The sequence below is a fragment of the Lepidochelys kempii genome, chromosome 1 (assembly GCF_965140285.1).
Source record: "Lepidochelys kempii isolate rLepKem1 chromosome 1, rLepKem1.hap1, whole genome shotgun sequence".
NCBI classification, from domain to species: domain Eukaryota; kingdom Metazoa; phylum Chordata; order Testudines; family Cheloniidae; genus Lepidochelys; species Lepidochelys kempii.
The window spans coordinates 229,770,335-229,791,962 of record NC_136380.1 but is presented as its reverse complement, the minus strand read 5'-3'; the positions used below and the strand labels follow the sequence as shown (position 1 = coordinate 229,791,962).

Genomic DNA, 21,628 nt, shown 5'->3' with positions numbered 1-21,628 from the left:
AATCCCATGCACCGCTACAGACTAATGACTGAATGGCTAGGCAGCAGTTCTGCAGAAAAGGACCTAAGGGCTACAGTGGACGAGAAGCTGGATATGAGTCAATTGTGTGCTCTTGTTGCCAAGAAGGCTTAACGGCATTTTGGGCTGTATTAGTAGGGGCATTGCCAGCAGAACAAGGGACGTGATCGTTCCCCTCTATTCGACATTGGTGAGACCTCATCTGGAGTACTGTGTCCAGTTTTGGGCCCCACACTACAAGAAGAATGTGGAAAAACTGGAAAGCGTCCAGCGGAGGCAACAAAAATGATTAGGGGACTGGAACACATGACATACGAGGAGAGGCTGAGGGAACAGGGATTGTTTAGTCTGCAGAAGAGAAGAATGAGGAGGGATTTGATAGCTGCTTTCAACTACCTGAACGGGGGTTCCAAAGAGGATGGATCTAGACTGTTCTCAGTGGTAGCAAATGACAGAACAAGGAGTAATGGTCTCAAGTTGCAGTGGGGGAGGTTTAGGTTGGATATTAGGAAAAACTTTTTCACTAGGAGGGTGGTGAAGCACTGGAATGTGTTACCTAGGGAGGTGGTGGAATCTCCTTCCTTTGAGGTTTTTAAGGTCAGGCTTGACAAAGCCCTGGCTGGGATGATTTAGTTGGGGATTGGTCCTGCTTTGAGCAGGGGGTTGGACTAGATGACCTCCTGAGGTCCCTTCCAACCCTGATATTCTATGATTTCTCACAGCATATCAGTGTCCATTAGCCCTGTGGTTGTGGGTTGGGATAAGCAAGTTTCCTCCAAAGTCTGTCTGATTGTTCTTGCCTATGCTTAAGACTGATTCTAGCATGATCCCATTGGACACTAAGAACTTTGAGAGAGAATCCATTTGGCTGCAGGTTTTTGGTAGATTCAGGCATAATTATAATAATTATACAATAACGTATGCACTTTTCATCCACAGAATCTCAAAATGCTATATAATGGTGGATAGAGATTATTAATGGGGAAATTGAAGCACAATCGGTTTAAGTGATTTGTCCAAAGTCTCACAGAGAGTCAAGAGCAGAGCTGTCAACAGAACTCCTCTGGATTCTTTGTCAAGTGTTCAACCCTGCCTCCCTGGGATGACCTGCGTAACTCAAGTGTAGCATGGCCCATCTCAACTCACGCTGGTAAAACCAAAATGCTCCACCACAGCATCGTATATTCCCTATATGTAATAACTCACAACTTGGGGAAACCATGCACTATGCACTCTCCTCCCAGTTATTTGGAAGAGTTTTGCTCCAAAGATGTCTAACACACAATTTACATGCACCTAATTAATTTGGTGGGGGCTCTAAGATCCTGTTTTCCCCTTTTACTCACCAACTTCTATTCTCACACGGCCATACACTGCAGTGACTTGTCACTGCTATGTCATGTAACCACCACAGGTTGATGCTACAAAGTGCTTTCTCTGGTGGGGGCCGACCATGCTACTTTTATACTTATCCCTGCTCTTGCTGGCCTGGCATTGGGGAACCCTATTTAGCAGCAGAAATGCTTCTAGACAGCTAGGCTAGCCCCAGCCAGGCATAAAGAAATGAAATGAAATGTTATGTCCACATGTAACCTACCTTGTATAACAAATCATAAGAAGATGTAACTATTTCTTTTATCTTAATTAGGGTCTTTTCTAAGCTGAGCATTGCAAAGCTTGCAGGTGGTGCAGCATGCTTTTGTCTCTGCTGGTATTTAGATGCTCTGCCATCATCAATCGCTCTCAGGAAATCAAAATAAGAGAGCTTGCTGTCATGAATACTGATTCCTAAGCTAAGAGAAAAAGCAGAATAGTATATCAACATTTTGTAAAAAAAAGTATATCTGCTACTACAATTGCTACTAAATAATAATTATTATTTGTCTTGTGGTAGTGCCTAGGAGACCCAGGTATGGGTCAGGACCCCATTGTGGTACGTGCTATATGAACCCAGACCAAAAAAGATAGTCCCTGCCCCAATTTTGCACTTTGCATAGTGCCTTTCATTCCAGGATCTAAAAGAGCTGTTAAAGTATAACATGAATCTCACAATATCCAAGGAAGTTTTGCTATTACAGATAAGGAAACTGAGGCAAAGAGAGATTACTGGACTGACTTTTAAAAGTGCTGAGTCCCTGAAGTTCCTATGGGCTTCCGTGAGAGTTGTGGCTGCTCAGCATCTCTGAAAATCAAAGCCTAAGGTATGTCTACACTGCCGGTGGGAGGGAGCCTCCCAGTCTAGGTACACAGACTTGTGCTAGCTCAGCTCAAGCTGGGGCGCTAAAGATAGCACTGTGGGCACTGAGCCGCTAGCAAAGACTCAGGATAGCCACCCAAACTCGGACAAAGGGGGTCAGGTGGGCTTGAGAGCCTGAACCACTTCCCAAGCCGCGAAGTCCACACTGCTGCTTTTAGTATGCTAGCTTGCTGCCAGCTGCAGTGTAGACATATCCTAAGTGACTTCCCCAAAATCACAGTGTGCCAGCTGCAGATGGAACCCAGAGTTCTGACTCCAGGTCTCCTGCTATAACCAGTGGATAAACTGCCTTCTATTCATCACATGGTAGGAAACAAAATCAATTTCCATACAAAGCTTTTCTTGAGTTTATAATTGAAGGGCTCGACTGTCCTCTGCATTTGAGCTCCACTGGGCACAGGGTGGCAGGCTATCAGGGAACAATTGTACAGCTCCTGATCCTGCACCAGCCTGGCTTTGGTATCCATGAGAGCAACATAATGGCTGCTCTAACCTAAGCCATGAGCATAAGGTGTCTGGGGGATGTGGAGGACTCATGTAATGACGTTCCCCTTCACTATGCCTCTGATACATGCCCTTCCTCCCTTGGCGCATCCACTGAGTTGAAGGGTGGTATGTCTGACCCAGCAGATGCCATCTCCAACCAGTGAAGAGTTCCCCTCCACAAGGGGAATTTGCTGCTAAGCTTTCATTGTCAGGTTACACTGGAGAGTCTGGCCTGAAGTCTCTCAAATCTCCTCTCAGACCTTTTAAATATCTGCTTGCCAAGTGTAATATCTGGTAGATCACAGAGACTATGGAGTTTTGTACTTCATCATATAAGAAATTCAGTGAGCTGCACATCTAAATGTAGATAGCTCCAGGTATAAACAGTGAATACATTTTTGCGTCAAATATCAGCCTGGGGAAAAAGGAGTTCTAACATACGATTTTGAGGTTTTTTTGCAGAGGACTTTGTTACAAAACCAAATTCATTTTTACTCAAGGATGTTTCACCACATAAGATGAGAATTAAGTCATGATTTACATACGGAGAGAAACTGCAAAAATAAGGGTTGTTAGTACAGGAAGTAGAAGAGTCGGAGGGGGGAGGACTGAAATTAATTATTAATTATTATTTATTTATTTATTCCACTGCCCCATCAGACAAGAACATTTAATTAAATGATGTCAAGTAGATTTAAAACAATCAGAGAAAAGACTTCAGACTTGTGTGGTCAACCTGTGGAATTCATTACCACAGTAAACCATAGCATCAAAGGGCAGATTCTGCTCACAGCTACCCCAGTGGAAATTCAGTGCAGTCAGCTTATGGAATTACCATCAAAAGTCAGTCAGAGAGACTCTGATAATTTAACCTGGTGCAATCCATTGGCTCCATTGGAATTATTCCAGATTTACACTGGGGTAATTGAGATCAGGATCTGGCTCAGAGACTGTACATGGAGTTTTAATAGGCCAAGATAATTTTATGACCAGTAATCACATTTGTAGACACTGAATGCATGCTTTGATAGAGGTAAGCAAATCTCATACCACAGGGGCCAGGGAGGACTTTTTCTGTCCTGCATTCCGCATTGCACACTTGGCTAAGGATATGATGCTAAAATGTGCTCTGAAGCATCAAGAACTTGCCAGTGCCAGAGTGGATTGCCCTATGGTCTGACCCAGCATGGCAAATCTTATATTCCGTATGTGAAAGTGAATTACTGTAATGTACTTTTGTCATCTTTTTTCACAGTAAATCACTGAGGACCACTGCCTATGCCACCAATCACCAGAATATCCACTTACTAGAATGTCTAATTAATGAGGAGAGCCAGTTAAACAAAAAGGAAGCTTTATGAAAAGAGACTGGAACAGAAATTAACCATAGACCCAATATCTGTTACTAAGAAAAATACATTCAAGAGTCCTGATTTTGTGTCTTGCAGCTGCACAGCACTCCCACAGATTACCAATGTCAAGCTGGCTCCAATACTGGAGACACCGTGGAAAAGGAAATAATCAACACCATTTCAGCAGAGAAATAAATTGCCAAGTTGGTATTAAAATTTTAGTAGTAAAACCAAATGCAAATGCTAATCTACTCTGTATTATTTAGAAAAGTCTATTTTGGATCTAGAAAGGAACAATCTGCACAAAATTACAATGAATGGAGGTGTTTATCATCAAGAGGTCTTTGAAGAAGAAACAAGCAGAAGATTCTTATTAGGGTTTCCATTCATAAAAAGTTGATCACTCAACAAAAGGTGAACTGAGAAAAGATTTTGTAATTTCTTTTTAAAGAGTCTGGTCTAACAGTGTTATGAGAACATAAAGCAGTGCCACATAGGGATGTCACTTCTGGGGCTTGTGAAGTGCAGAAAGCTATGGATATTTTCTACTAGATTAGGTCCTTTGTGTTCTATAGACCTTATAAAAGAGATTCTATTTCTTGATATTACTTGATGATATTAAGACACAACACAGAATGTATGCCTTTGCATAGCAGTAGCATTTGAAAATTAATACTTTTTAGCCTGATATGATTCAATTTCTGCTTTTGCAGGGGTCCCCCAACCCCCGCATTCTTTTTTGTTTAATTAAATAAAACTAATAATTTAAATACAAATTTTAACATACACTAAAAAACTGACCTATTTTCAGATCTGCTTAATTTCCTCAAATAATCAGCTTGATTTCAAAAGCATTTAAGTTGTTACAACACTAATGTTATGAGGAAGACAGAATAAATTAATCTGTTTTTAATTTTATCTAAAAAGCAATTTCCATCTTACTTATCCTCAGAACCAACCCTGATCAAGCATAGCGCTTCAGCACATGGGCACCTTTAAGCATGTGTGTAATTGCATAGGTTTTAATAAGACTACTTATTTTCTCAAAGTGAAGCGCATATTTAAGTCCTTTATTGGCTTGGGACAAGAGAGAGACCTATGACACAATCATAAAAACCTGTTTAGAAGATTGTTGAACTGTTCATCATCAAGATAATAATTGAATTCTTGCAGCATCCTACATAGGTCATCTACTGTTATATAGCCATCTTTATTTTTATCCAGTTTATAAAAGGCCTTGTTGAAGTCTTGGAAGTAGTCCCTAAATTTATCCCTGAAAGAGAGCAGATGTTTGTTTTAGTTCTCCTGTTAAATATTAGAAAAAGATAAATACAAATATACAAAAATAAAAGGCAGAGCAAGAATCTCGGTTTACTTGCATTTGTTAACTTGGTATCATTTGTCCAAAGAGTGAAACAAAAATTATTAGGATGTCTAATTTTCCAAAACCACTTTGAAATTTTCTCAAGCAATTGCAGAGATAAGCCACCCAGATATATGTGTACAAATGACATTTGGATTTGTAAATCAATTAGTTAGAAGGTTTAACTACCTGCTTTTGACCATTCAAAATTAAAGATACAAAATCTAGATCGCTCTTTGAAAACTTGGCCCTAAAGAAGATATACAATGTTTAATATAGCTGTTATGACAATTGACTTCCAACAAATTACCCTCTGCAATATTGGGCTGATAAAACTTTAACAAGAACAGAAAGTCTTGCTGTTTAATTGAAATTATTATATCAGAGCAAGAACTATACTATTTGAGGGCCAGATCGAAAACTGACGGAAGTCAATGGAAAAACTCCCAGTGATTTCAATGGGCTTTGGATGAATCCATTAGAGCTGCTATCAGGTATTTAAAATATCATCTGTTTCTTCACAGATTAATTAATTCAGACCCAAGACTCTTTTCTCCAGCCCCCATTTATTTTGTCATTTTTATCCCAGAGAAGTTGGGGATCTTTTGAATACCTTTTGGAGCCCCAGGCATCACCCCTTGCTTTCCCTTTACTCTTAGTTTAACACCAACCTGTCCATACTTTACTGCTGCCTCCACAACCTATCACTGCAACTCAACTGGCTGGAGGAGTCACTAAAGATTAATGCAAGGTTTAAAATAAATGAGAATTATGACCAGATGTAGATTATGAAACACGGATCAGGCATGTAGGGTCAGAAAGTGATGGGCTCTTACACAGATGCATGGAACGAGAGCACAAGGAGCCGTTCCCCTCTTGCTTGACACTTCTTAAGGGCCAGCCACAACTGCAGACTGGATGAAGGAGGTGGGGGCATGGTCTACTTCTCCATACTGGTCTTCAAAGCAAGACAGGTGCATCAGAGAATCCTTTAGGCTGTTGCCACCTGCTAATATGGCCTACACACCCTCAAAAGCACCAGGGTGCTCAGTGAGGAATCCCTCCCCATGAGACAGTGCGGCTCCACACTGCCCACAAGGAAAGGCTATACTTTAAAGGCACCATAAGGCCCTTAATCTATCACAGCAGCAGCATTATTTTAGAATCCTTCACAGGGGTATGTTACATTCCAACCCATGCTGCTAAATGATAGCTCTTCATCACCACTATTATCTTCCACTTAAACCTTCAAAATGAAAGTAAAGGAAGACGTAAAATCAAAACAGCTTTTGAGATTCATATTTTTAGAAAATTGAGGCATTCATCATTTCTTGGACTGAGTAATGGTTTCCAAGCAGTAATTATTCCACTTGCAGCAGTAAATATGTGCACTGAGTAAATGAGGATTTAAACTATGGATTCAGCTATGCTGCCAAAAAATAATCTTGTCTTGCAAATGTTTTGTATTTCTCTTGAAGAGCTGGAGAGCTGCTGCTCAATGTCTGTTTCTAATTTGGGGTATTTGTTCCTGTGAGTTAAAACAAAACCAAAAAAAATTATATATCCAGCCTTATATTTTGAATGTTAAGATGCTCAGAGTCACAGTTTTACTGTGTCTAATCACAGGGCATAAAACTGCTACAAAGAATTTAGGGTGAAATTCACAACACTTGAGGAAAGCCAGAGTAAATGGGCTGTGTAAACTAGCCTGAGCCAGACTTGGACAGATGGAAGGAATGCATTTCCCAACTCCCAGGGAGTGAAGTAAGGGCCAGGACCATTGCATACCATCTGTGTTGGATTTTGTAGCCACTGGAACCACTAAATCCTGTAGCCATTGGATCTGGCCTCCCTCCATCTTCAAACATCTTTATGCTGACCAACATGGTGGAATGGGCATGGTACCCAGCTCTGCTGCTCATGACCCTCTCATGAAGGGAAACATTGGTGGTTCTGCTGGATAACTGCCTTCCATTGTGTCTATGCACACAATGGACTTAATTCTTAAAGCCATGACTCCAACCTCTGGCTCAAAAGACACTTACAGCCTTCCTATGTAAAACTTGAGGAGTCCAAGGGTCTGGGTTCAACTCCTCTTGCACTGCTTGCTTTCAGAAAGAGCAAACTGAATGTGAAGGACCAGTGGGTGTGCAGAGCAAACAGACTGGAATTGCTACTGGAGGATAACTCCTGGCAGTCAGGAAGTGGGCAAGGAAAGAGACAGCGAATAAGGTCATAGTCAATTAAATTAACAGGTGTGAAATTCAAGGCTGACAAAAGGAAATACTTTTTCACACTGCTTGTGATTGAACTGTGGAACTCATTGCACATAGGGAGTCACTGAGGCCAAGAACATAACAAGATTCAAAAAGCGATTGGACATTTATATGGGTATCAAGAATATCCAGAGTTATAATAATTAATAACAAAAATTGTAGAAGGGATATTACACCTCATGCTTCAGGTCTTAAGCCAATCTCTAACTATTAGAGACTGGGATAAAATCTAATGAGGGAGGGGCCACTAACATCTTCCTCTGAAGCATCTGGACCCAGATCCACGAAGATATTTAGCTGCCAAAACTCCAGATTTAGGCACCACTGCAACCCCCAAAACTGGCGTTTGGCTGCTGCCTGACCCAATGGACAGCTAAACTTGCTCAGCACCTAAAAGTTTGCAGTAACGGTTCCCCAGGAGCCTATGTTTCTGCCTCTAGACGTGCATACTGTTGCCTCACGCTAGGCATCTGGATGCCTATCTCCTGCCTAAGCTCCACAGCAATCCATGAACTGGGGAGAAATAGATGAGATAACCAGAGGAGCACCTGTGGGCCCAAACAAATAGGTGTGCTCAGAGGCTACCTGCCAGATCAGAAAATCTGGCTTGATGATGAAGTGGTCCCCACCTTACAACTTTGATCTCGGTGGTTAGAGCATTCATGCAGGATGTGGGAGACCCAGGTCCAATCCACCCTCTGCCTAAAAAGAGAAAGGATTTAAGCACTAACCACAAGGCTATAGGATATAGCCCTCAGTCTCTCCTGTTGAAGCTCTTCCACTGTGTATGAATAATTAAAGAGTCAAAGGACAAGGGGAGTGGACTCTAAGGGCATGTCTACACTACGAAGTTAGGTTGATTTTATAGAAGCCGATCTTTAGTAAGCAATTTTATACAGTTGATCATGTGTGTCCTCACTAAGCGCATTAGGTCGGCAGAGTGTGTCCTCAATACCGTGGCTAGCATCAACTCACAGGGTGGTGCACTCTGGGTAGCTATCTCACAGTCCCCGCTGCCCTTTGGAATTCTGGGTTAAGCTCCCAATGCCTGATGAGGCAAAAACATTGTCGCAGCTGGGTTTGGATACATGTTGTCAGTCTCCCCTCACTCCCTCCTTGAAAGCAACGGCAAACAATCGTTTCACGCCTTTTTTCCTGGGTTACCCGTGCAGACGCCATAGCATGGCAAGCATGGAGCCCGGTCAGCTGCACACTGCTTTCATGAACACTGTAAATATGTCGTGCATTATCCTGCAGTATGTGCAGAACTTAGCTAGGAGCCATCAGCACGAGGAAGATTGTGGGGAAGACATGGACACGGACACAGATGTTCCTGAAAGTACGGGATGTGGTAACTGGGATATCATGGCGGCATTGGGGCAGGTTGATACAGTGGAACACCGATTCTGGGCACAGCAAACAAGCACAGATTGGTGGGACCGCATACTGTTGTAGTATGGGATGATTCCCAGTGGCTGCAAAACTTTCACATGCGTAAGGCCACTTTCATGAAACTTTGTGAGTCCCACCCTGAAGGGCAGGAATACGAAGATGAGATCTGCCCTGACAGTTGAGAAGTGAGTGGCGATAGCCCTGTGCAAGCTTGCAACGCCTGACTGCTATCGGTCAGTCAGGAATTAATTCGGAGTGGGCAAATCTACCATGGGGGCTGCTGTGATCCAATTAGCCAAGGCAATCAATAACCTTCTGGAACTGTAAGAGGGCAACAGGATTCTCCTGTTGCCTCACTCTGTTAACGGTACTGGAACTCTACAGGGAGCTGCAGGTTAATTACTTCAGACTCACTGGGGCAAATGGGGATCATTAGAGTCTCCTCTGAGTCCAAGGGAGATGGGAATAGCCTCCTCCAGTAGAGAGAGCTAAAACCTGAGATGGTCTTGTCCTGAGAGAAGGAGTCCGGAGAAGACTTTGGTGGCACTAAAGGAAGCTTAGGCTATGGCTACGCTAAAGAGCTTGCAGCAGCACAGTGCACTGATGCAGCCGCACCGCTGTAGCACAACTAGTGCAGATGCTCGAAGCCGACAGGAGAGAACTCTCCCATCACTTAATTATCTCAGCCCCTGCAAGCAGCGGTAACTCTCCCGCCAACGTAGCACTGTCCAGACCGGCGCTGAGGTCAATGTAACTTATGTCGTTCGGAGGGTGGCTTATTTACACCCCTGAGCGACATAACTTATACCGATGTAAGCTGCAGTGTGTCCAGAGCCTTAGGAGCAGCAGCCCAGAGGAAAAGAAAGACTTAGTTGGCAGTAAGGGAATCCTCTGAGCAGTCAAACCAGGGAAGATGGCATTCATTTACTTTACCTTTTTGTTTGTCAGCCAGATCTCCCAGGACAGATGTCTTATCTCTGAGGACGTAGAGTTTGTTTGAAATTACGTGGGGACTCCACCAGTTTAGAGAGAAGATGTTTGTTGTTTGCTTCTCTTATATAGGACCAGATTTTGGACTCTGCTAGGGCAGTTTTGTGTGGCTGCTCCAGAGACACAACCCTGCCATAATTTTACTTTAACAAATGTATAGATTCCAAGGCCAGAAAGGATGAGTGTGATCATCCTCCTGTGTAACACAGGCCATAGAACATCCCTAGAATAATTGCTAGAGCAGATCTTCTAGGAAAACATCTAATCTTGATTTTAAAATTGCCAGGGGTGGAGGATTCCCAGTAGCATAGCAGCTCTTATGCTTTCCACCCACCTCCATGCACTGGGCATGGTAATCAGAAAGGGTTTGTGACTAAGGTGTCCTCATGCCCCACTGATCCCAGGTACCAGAAATGCCCCTTTGGGTCAGAAACAGCTGGGTGTACATTAAATCTGCCCTGAGGCTGCTCTAATTTTTACTGGGACAGGCCTACTCCCAGTCACTTCTATGATCAGAGAACTGCAAAGGAGGCTTGGTTTAAAGCTACCTTTGCTCTTCTCCCCCAGTTTATGTCAATAGTAGTTCTGACACAGCCCAGGATTGGGGCCATAAACTCTACAAAATGAATGACATACTTCCAGGGAGAATATTTTAGAATTGCCTCAAACAACTCAATGAGTCAAACTTATCCCCACTGAAATCAATTGAGTTACACTGGGTATAAATTTGGCCCAGTATCTAGTAGGATTTATCTTCAGAGAAGGTTTGTAAATACATATATGTATGCTTAGCATTACTTTTTACCACAGTAACGATAAACACAGCATGAAAGTTATTCACTTCACTGATAAATAACTTACTTGATCTGCTTTTTAATCTCACTGACATGTAGGGCTTTAGTTTGCTGTTTCTGCTGCTCTTCCATCTCCAAATGCTTCTTTTGCTGATTACTGTAATGCTCCATCAAACTTGCATAATTGTCTTCCACAATATGTCTGCTTAGTCCAGTGTGAGCGGGTGCAAACTCTAACCCCAATTTCTGTAGAAATTCTTGATGAGTAAGGTAGCCTTTTGCAACTGTATCATACCTTTTAAAAGAAATATTCTTTTAAAATGAAATATTCATATATTCATCACTGCAAGGCATTACCATAAATTTTTCAAAATGCCTAAGTCACTTAGCCGCTAAAGTCTCATTGATTTTCAGCCCTTATAGATGACATGCCAAAAGCGTGTAAGAGTGACTTTCAATGGGACTTGGGGTACATCTACACACTGCAAAAAATCTCCTACAACAGTGAGTCTCAGAGCCTGGGTCAACTGCCTCTGGCTTACACTACAGGACTGAAAATGGCAGTGCAGACAATCCCACTGAGCTGTGAAATCCAGAAAGTGGGGTGTGTCTCAGAACCCAGGCTCCAGCCCAAGAGGTGAGAATGTTTACACTGCTATTTTTAGCCCTGTAGCGCGAGCCCCATGAGCATGAGTCGGTTGACCCTGGCTCAGAGACTGACTGCTGCAGGGCTTTTTTTCCAGTGTAGGAACCCTTAGGCACTTTTGAAAATTCTACCCTAAGGAGAAAGTTGACTGAAATATTATCTACCTCATAGTGCCTTATTTTTAGGTGCCTGACTTGAGATACAGAACGGCTGACTTTCAAGAGGTGCTGACCACTGATTTCAATAGGAGTTGTGACACTTCTAAAAATCAGGCCCTAAATGTTAAGCCACTCTTAAAAAATCTGGGCCTCACTGTATTAAAACTGTTTATGCCTTTTTAGATAGAGACCTTGCTGTAAGTGTGCTCCGTGCAACCCCTTCTTTCTCGAGTGCACCCATGCAGGGAAAAGCCTAATTTAGGCTTAGTTGTTATTCCAATTCCTTTATTCTACATACAGTCACAGAAGGTAAATAAAAGATTTTATATCCTATAAATGCGTGGTGGCTGGGAATGAAGTTATGCAGCAGATGACTGAATGGAAGGGACATATTGTAGTGTGGCATGACATCCATAAGGAATAAGAATAGAAAGTAAAATGTAATGAAGTAGAAAATAGTTCAGAGATGAATCAGTGCTAGGAAATAAACCATATAGTTAATGCAGTTTGAAACCAAGACACCATACACCTGAGCCTTATACCATAGAGAGTCTGAGTTTTTAAAGACTTATAATGAAGGTGGATTTTATACAATGTCACATGCATCTGACATTCTTCTGTTTCAGACACAATTTACAGCACTACTACTCTCAGCTGAAATAGGGCTAGTGTTTTTCCCTCCTTCACAACAAATTACTTGTCTATAAAAATGTATCATGGTATTACTCACAATTTTTACACAGCATGAAACAATCTTACTTTTCCTTGTTATGTGTTTGCTACATATCATATTTCTTTCCAGTGAATCATTTTTATTTCAGCTGAAAATTTTGTGAGTGAATTTAATCTCATGAAAAGAAGCAGCTGATAGCATTGACTTCAGACACACCTATAGTACAGACAAGCTTCCTTCAAAGAGCTCTGCCAATGCACCTCCAGTCTGACCTGAAACACTCCTGCTGTTCCAGTCCTAAGCCTCCCTGCAACTGACTGCCAACTAGGAAGAACTGGTGGGCATCTGTGTATATAAATAAGGTCCTAGCAGAAAACCAAATTACTTCACTTGCAATCCAAGTCATCATCAGAGATGAAAGGGTAGCTCAAATTAAAGGGGGCAGGCAATACCATTAAACCCAATAGAAGTTAGACTCACTGACTTCATTGAGAACTGATTAGGCATTTACCTTATTTTGTTAGTGATCTTAGTGTAATAAAAGGCTGTATTTTGGAACACGGCATCATGATGAGCTGATATCAACATAATAAAATAAGTCTCCCTTAGAAAGTAAACAATTGTAATTCACTGTCCTCGATAAGATTCCTGTGTCAGGTTAAATACATATGTTGTTGCTGAAGAACTAATATTTAGAGCCACCTTACCTTGCCCAAAGCTTTTCAAATTCTTTTGGGGTGATTGGAATGGCGAATCTGAACAAGACAGCTCTCAAATCCTCTGGCTGCACAATTCCATTGCCTTCACTATCAAACTCACGGAAAGTCTAGAATTTAAGAAACTTTTAATAATAAGAGCCAACAGGCTTTACAAAATACTTGATCTCTTCATACGCAATAATAGGAATTAGGGAAGAATGAAAAAACATACGAAGATGAATTCCATTTTTAACGAGTTTTTGGGCCTGATTATCAGCCTTCACTGTGTGCATGGATCTCTTGGTGAAGTAACACATATGTATGCTGGCGATGTGTTTTGCACATGAAACTTCTATCACCTATGTACACTGGGGTTTGAGCATTAAAAGTGTGCATACAGGTGTGGGTATGCACGAACCTTGATGCATAGAGGTGGAAAGTACAGACTGAAAATCCACACTGAGGTGTCCAATTCTGCAGATGCTGGCTCCAGCTTGTTGTGCTATAAACTAATATAAAGCATTCTTTAGTTGCAGCTGTGCATGCTCATCTTGCAAATTTTAAGTAGCAGCAGTATGGACTCATTTACTGAAATTTTATAACAATGTAATGAAATAACAAAGTTTATTCTCCCCATTCATCTTTTTCTCAATCCACGACTATCTGCCCTTCACTATCCTCAGAGTATACAATAATTGGTTCAGATACATGAAATTTTAATTATTTAGTTTTTATTAAGATTGTTTATAAGTTTCTCTTTATATAGTTATTGGTATTTTGGCACAGACTAATTGCCTTAATGAGGACTGTATTGTGAGTGCAATTTTCTGTGTGCATGTACAGTGCCTAGCACAATGGATCCCGTGATCCATCATTGGGGCCTCTTGATACTATTACAATACATATATTTAATAATAAAGAATAAGAAATAACAGTAGTAATATAAAGAAAATTTTAGAAACAATTCTAATAGCAACTACTAAATAATTAAAATTTTAAAAATCAAATGCTCCAGCACTTTAGTTTTATACATATAAGTTTTTATCATTAATGAGCTATTTTACAAATGCCTTTTTTGAATATTTATATAATCTGAAGATCGAGATTGCATAATGTTCTAAAATCCATTAGTGCAGCTTACTTATTTAATGAAAATGTTTTTCTTACCCTTGCTAGGTCATGCCATCTGGTCTGTGCTTTGATAACAAGATAGTAATGAGCCTGATCACAAGCTAGTTCTGCATCCGGTATTGTCTGTTTTGGTCTCAGAAAGAAAAATAAAATAATAACTAACAGTGTTCTACATTTAATAGAATCTTTAATCTCTCACAAGTTTGTGGAGGTTTTTTTTATTTTTTGTTTTAGTTTCTAAGAAACCCTTAAAGGCTATTATTTCACATCTGTGTAAACTTAATTCTTTAAATACTATCTTATTTCCCCAGCTGCAAGTTAGGGAAGACATCTTAAATTTTGTAATTCCCTGTTTATTTTCAGATCAGTGTTGTTCAACTTGCCTCCAGACTTAATAGCAAACACGGATCATTTATCCAGCTAGAAGGAAATGTTAACTATCTTAGAAACAAAAACAATTTAGTCACATATCACAAGACCTGGAGTGACTCCAATAAAGGTATTCCTGATTTACTTCAGTAATTTAGATCAGACCCACTGAATCTACAAAGTTGGTAACTTTAGAGCAGGGGTGGGCAAACTTTTTGGCCTAAGGGCCACATCGAGGTTGAGAAACTGTATGGAGGGCTAGGTAGGGAAGGCTGTGCCTCCCCAAACAGCCTGGACCCCACCCCCTATCCACCCCTACCACTTCCTGCCCCCTGACTGCCCCCCTCAGAACCCCTGACCCATCCAATGCCCCTCCCACTCCTTGTGCCCTGACTGCTCCCTCCCAGGACCCCCCGCCTCTAACTGCCCCACCAGGACCCCACCCCCATCCAACCCCCACTGCTCCATGTCCCCTGACTGCCCCCACCCCCAGAACCTCTGCCCCATCTAACCGCTCCCCGTCCCCTGACTGCCCCCTGGAACTCCCCCTCCCGCCCCCTTACCATGCCGCTCAGAGCGGCAGGACCGACTTATTGGAAAGCCTGGGAGGTGGGTGGGCGCAAGCCCGTGTGGCGGCGTACCTATGGGGAAGGGGGGACAGCAGGGGAGGGGCTGGGGGCGAGCCTCCCCAGCTGGGAACTCAGGGGCCGGGCAGGATGGGCTGGATGTGATCCACGGGCCATAGTTTGCCCACCTCTGCTTTAGAGAGGCAGACTTATATAACATTCTACTTCATACCACTGGTAATTGGATTTCCATTATGCGAAACTACTGACCAATTAAATGATATAAAGAGTTAACTGGAAAGTTTCAACGTATTTTCACCTCCTCTCCAATGAGGGTCCAGTTTTGGGTGCCACACTTTCAAAAACATATAGACAAATTGGAGAAAATCCAAAGGACAGCAACCAAAATGATAAAGGTTTAGAAAACCTGACCTATGAGGACAGGTTAAAAAATGGGTATATTTCGTTTTGAGAAAAGAAGACTTGCATGGGGGGAACCAGATAACAGTCTGGAAATATGTTAAGAGCTGTTATAAAGAGGACAGTGACCAGTTGTTCTCCATTCTTACTGAAGGTCGGACAAGAAATAATTAACTTAATCTGCAGCAAAGGACATTTAAGTTAGATATTAGGAAAAACTTTCTAACTATATGGATATTTAAGAACCGGAATAGGTTCCCAAGGGAGATTGTGAAATCCCCATTATTTTTAAGAACAGGTTAGGCAAACACTAAACAAACTGTTTTAAAGAAAAGGTTACTTAAATGCCTGTCAGGGATGGTCTAGGTATATTTGGCCCTGCCTCAGCACATAGGGAGAACTAGATGACCTCTTAAGGTTCCTTCCAGCCCTACATTTCTATGATTTTAACTTCTATAAATGTATACGATCAGTATAGATACTATAACATTGCTGTCCTTCTTACTTGTGAGATGGATTCAGCCAAGGATGTGCCTCTTTTGTTTCTTGGGTCTGGAAAAGTTGAAGGAATTCCTGGTAATTTAATGTAGAGTTCAGGTTCATGCCCAATATACCAAGCAGGCGTGAGTACTCCTCATCTCTAAGGATGAACACAAAGCTCTCCAGGAGGCGTCGAAAATCAAGCATGTTGATTATACCATCACGGTTACTATCTGTTTTATGGAAGGCAGAGTAGGTGTCCTAACAAAGAATATTTAACTGAATGTCAATGCTTGAACTTTCAGATAAAACACATTAGTTACACATTTCAAAATACAAACACTGAATTCATTATGGATTTATTTTGACAACAGGCAAAATATGGCAAGGCAGTTTGATGGTATACAACACCTATAACACCTCCTTACTAGACTCTACATTGTCAACCTACTTCACATATAAAGCTAATGTAAAATCTTCTATCATTGTCCCTAAATGAACTGAAGTCCTATCTCCCCTCATTACAAACAAGTACTGAACTGATGCAAAACCACTTGGCAGCCAATCTGCAAGCCTTCTACACATATGGCCATTGGATCCTGGCTCCCATCAACTCTATAATGATAAAACACCTTATTTCTATGTTTTTTGTTACATACTTAGACGAAACCATTATGAGAAGAGACCTTTCAAAAATGAATGTCCCTCCAGAACGGTTTCCCTCCATTAAAATGCGGAAAAAAAAATCAGAGTGAATTTAGAAGTGATACGTTTTCAGAAATAATTTATTATAGAATGGCCAGCTTTGCCACAGAGCGCTTTAGTTGGTCTAAACATACAAATATTGGTGTATTTATTGGTGTATTAGTCGTGCCAGGAACATAGATAGAACTGAATTCAGCCAAAGGATAATGATTAAATATTCTTTTGTTTTGCAATTGCTAAAAAAATGATAAATTTCTCTTATTCTATACATGTCTATGTTAGGATTTCAACTGATAAATGTTAATGATAATCATTTAACAAAATGTAGAAAAGTAATGACAGGTTTCAGAGTAACAGCCGTGTTAGTCTGTCTTTGCAAAAAGAAAAGGAGTACTTGTGGCACCTTAGAGACTAACCAATTTATTTGAGCATTGTGCTGGAAATGGCCCAACTTAATGATCACTTTAGATAAGCTATTACCAGCAGGAGAGTGAGTTTGTGTGTGTATGGGGGTGGCGGGGTGAGAAAACCTGGATTTGTGCTGGAAATGGCCCACCTTGATTATCATGCACATTGTAGGGAGAGTGGTCACTTTTGATAAGCTATTACCAGCAGGAGAGTGAGTTTGTGTGTGTGGTTTTTTGGAGGGGGGTGAGAGAACCTGGATTTGTGCTGGAAATGACCCACCTTGATTATCATACACATTGTGAAGAGAGTGGTCACTTTGGATGGGCTATTACCAGCAGGAGAGTGAGTTTGTGTGTGGGGAGGGGGGGGGCGAAGGGTGAGAAAACCTGGATTTGTGCTGGAAATGGCCCAACTTGATGATCACTTTAGATAAGCTATTACCAGCAGGACAGTGGGGTGGGAGGGGGTATTGTTTCATGGTCTCTGTGTGTATATAATGTCTACTGCAGTTTCCACGGTATGCATCCGATGAAGTGAGCTGTAGCTCACGAAAGCTCATGCTCAAATAAATTGGTTAGTCTCTAAGGTGCCACAAGTACTCCTTTTCTTTTTGTAGAAAAGTAAGTAATTCTTACCGCAATAATACCATGACGGTGGGACAGACGCTAGGCTGGTATAAATGAGCACAGCTCCATTGTTTTTTGCCTATATACACATCAACAGAAAATCTGATTTGGCCCAGTAATTCTGTGCTGTTGTCACAATATCTTGTCTATATTCAGTGGCTGGCCATGAGAATAGCCCTACATTCCTATCATGGCAGCAGCCAGCTCTTGATTGCATCAAGTCCTATCAAGAGGATACAATGCTGTGTTGCCATTGGTCAGTGCACCAGCCAATCATGGTGGGCTCCTATCCCACAGGGGCACTTTTCACCAATTCACCTTTGTATTTTAATGTCATTTTAATAATAAGCTGTATTATTTCAATTCCTTTTGAGACCAGTGCTTTCTTCCAGGACCTCTAGATTTTTACTGGTGCCATCTCTGGAAAAATCTGCTTTCTTGCTTAAGGGCACTGCATTGCTCATTGAAATCTTTAGGCATCATGGATCTGATCTTGCAAATCTTTTCTTCTGTTAGCAATCACACTAATGGGGCTACTCAAGTGTTTAAGAAGTGCAGAAGAGCTGTTTACTTTTGTTGAAATGTAAATAAATATTTTCTTAAACTGTGGCTATAGCTGAAAAAGAGGGTATGTAAAAAACTGCTTTTATTTTCCCAACAAAAAAGTTTTTTATTTGTAGCAGTGCTAAATCAATATAGATATGGAAGATTCATCTGGACTTTGTTCTTTGTGGACCATCAACATGTCAGTTCTGATTCTGGTTGCACAGTCTTTACTACTAGTGACAATAAAAGAATTGGAAAAAATATTTTGGGTTTCAGATCCCAGGAAGAGTTTGCAGGGATAGCAATTAGAAAATCAGCTTTTGAATTGTAAACTGAGTATGTTTGCTCTGGAAGTCACTGAAAGAGAATAAACATTGAACCCCAATATCTTTTTTATAGAGTCTCTTTTCTGACAACTCCACTTAAAAATACCTTTTAACAAATATTTTTAACATAACTAGCTATATTGTCAAAAGCAATCAACAGTTGCATTTATTTACCCCATATGCTTCCATCAGCTTATCATTAAATTGACTTAGACATTCTTCAGCAGTCATGTAGTGAAATTTAGTGCTATTTACTCGGTGGTTTGGACTGCAATATAATGTAGCTCCTGGTCCATTCAATCTGGGATCTGAAATAATTAAATCAGAGTAAAGCAATCTGTGACTTGAATATCTTTTTCTATGGTATTAAACATACTGGACCAATGGAGTTGTCTTATTTATTTATCATATACATTGTTTTAAAAAATCCTATCACATTCTTTAGGCTTCACACATTACATACTTCGATAGTTGAATATAGTATTAGTAAATGTCCCTCTGATTTACAGAAATTGCCTCAGCTCCTGCTTTGCACCATGTGAAAGCAAAAACAAAAACAAAAGCAAAAAACTCCAGGCCCCTGTGGGTAAGCTCTAGTGCAGAAGGCACAGTTGAGGTGGAACTTTTTGTTATCGTTGTTTTTTGCTTTTACTTTAGCCTTCTCTGGTTCCTGAGTGTTGCGCCGAATGAGGATGGTATGAGACTGGAGAAGGAGAGGATGGAGTCCAGGAGAGCTGTGACTGGTCTAGACGGGCACTGGAAGGTGTAGGTTCCATCTCAGGTTGACAGAGCCATACGACCTGGCATTGAGCTAGCGCGCTAAAAACAACAGTAGAGCTGTGGCAGTGCAAGTGTTGGGAAGGGCTACCTGCCTCAAGTACATACTTAGGGGTTGCATTCAGGGCGGCTAGCCTGTCTAGTTGCTCCTGCTCCAACGGCTACACTTCTGTTTTTAGCAGCATGCTAGCTCGATTGGAACTAGCATGGGTATGTTTACCTGACCTGGAAATTACACCTTCCAGGTCCAGTCCACACATACTCTGACATACCCTGCGTGAGAAGGAACACAGATTCTGCATTGCTGTAGACAGAGCCACAGAAATGCGTTACAGGTTTCAGAGTAACAGCCGTGTTAATCTGTATTCGCAAAAAGAACAGGAGGACTTGTGGCACCTTAGAGACTAACACATTTGTTTGAGCATAAGCTTTGGTGAGCTACAGCTCACTTCATCGGATGCATTCAGTGGACTGCACATCTCCACTGAATGTCCACTGAATGCATCCGATGAAGTGAGCTGTAGCTCACGAAAGCTTATGCTCAAATAAATTTGTTAGTCTCTAAGGTGCCACAAGTCCTCCTTTTCTTTTTGCAAAATGTATTAGTGACCCATCTTCAACTGCACCACCACTGCCCACTCACTGCACACTAACCCAACTCCTTTGAAGTCATTCTAACATACCCAAACCTTCAGTAGCTTCAAACAGCCACCAGCAACTAAATAAATCTGCCAGCAAAATATTTCTTCCTTCTCAGCCCAACTGTGGAATTTCACCCCCAAAATTACCCCACCTGAGGACCAGGGCAGGTGAGATTCAATCCTGCACAAGTGCCAGTTTTTCTCTGTTTATAATCTCACAGACCTGCAAGATCACGAACAGGAGATTGCTAGCTTCCTGGGGGGGACACTACATTTGCTTCTAGTCCTGGAAGGGCCATGATATTTTTAGGCAATAGAAAATCTATTTTGAGTCACTGTTACAGGTTATTACAGCTCCTTCTGTTCCCTGTGCAGCTGGACTCATGGTAACTAAGGTATCTGGTTTATGAGAGAGAGAGAAATGAAAAATAGTTTAAATAACATGTTTTAACTCTCTAAAGCATTTTAAAAATAGTTTTCCTGGAACATTAGTGGCATATACAGAATAGATGGCAGTGCAGTGAAGTGGAAAGGTTTTATTGGCACTTGTTTTGGAGAACAAACTCTTGTTAATTAAACCTTCCCATACCATGCTGTCATGTATTCTCTCTCTCTAGATATAGATACACACTGTCATCATAAATACACTATGTATAACTGAACAGATATTTATATAATTTAATTTTGCAATATTTTTTTCCTCATGTTGATAGGCATATATGTGTGTGTGTAAGGGACTGATCCTGTAACCCTTACTCATATGAATAAACCCATTAAAGTAAAAAGGATTGCACACAAGTGGGGTGTTGCAGGATCACAACCTATAGGTTTTGGCCTTTCAGAGTCATGAAACCAGAAGACCCAATGATACAAAGGTAGTTCACCCAGTAGATTAAATACTGTAGCAGATCTGTAGGTTCATCATCATCCATATCTTCAACAAATTCCTCATGTTTTACAATTTCAAAGTATTTTTGTTTTACTTCAACTTTAAAAATGAGATAAACCTATACAGAAAAATGTACCTCCTGACATTTCTTCCCCTCAGAATTTTTCTTATTAATCAGTTAAATAAACAGAACCTCCCAACAGAGTACTTCTTTTCTTTTTAAAATATATTTGTACTTTAACCCACTGAGACACAGACATGAGGACAAAAATAACTCGGAAATATCAAAAACACTATCCTTCCCTCACCCAAACAAAGAAACCATCAAAAGCCATCCATTGTGGGCCTTTCTGGTTCTTCGACTTGGACCTCTCAAGGTCCCTTCCAGCCCTACATTTAGATGATTCTCATTTTTATCCCCTACTTCCCCCTGCTTTATACACATCCAGTTTTTTGGGATCTGATTCTGCACTGTTCATTCAGGCAACATTCCTATTGAAGTGATCATCTCACTAAAGTCAATGGGAGTTTTACTTACATAAAGGAAGTAGAATAATGCCAGATATCAACAGTATTTCTAACTGCAAGTGCTCAAAACACAAGAATCTTTCCCCCCCCCAAATTCATGAGATTGACTTAAA

At 41.1% G+C, this 21,628-nt stretch overlaps 1 protein-coding gene across 1 annotated transcript in view; it reads right to left on the bottom strand.

Annotated features, from left to right (window-relative positions):
- Positions 1–21,628, bottom strand: part of EFCAB6 (EF-hand calcium binding domain 6) — a 135,408-nt gene that overhangs the window by 33,355 nt on the left and 80,425 nt on the right. The window contains exons 17-23 of the mRNA XM_078851486.1: positions 18,855–18,988; positions 16,095–16,330; positions 14,271–14,367; positions 13,113–13,231; positions 10,996–11,223; positions 5,231–5,386; positions 1,616–1,811 (exon numbers count right to left, since the gene is read on the bottom strand). Coding sequence (XP_078707612.1) covers positions 1,616–1,811; positions 5,231–5,386; positions 10,996–11,223; positions 13,113–13,231; positions 14,271–14,367; positions 16,095–16,330; positions 18,855–18,988 — 1,166 coding nt within the window. The remainder of the gene's footprint in view (positions 1–1,615; positions 1,812–5,230; positions 5,387–10,995; positions 11,224–13,112; positions 13,232–14,270; positions 14,368–16,094; positions 16,331–18,854; positions 18,989–21,628) is intronic.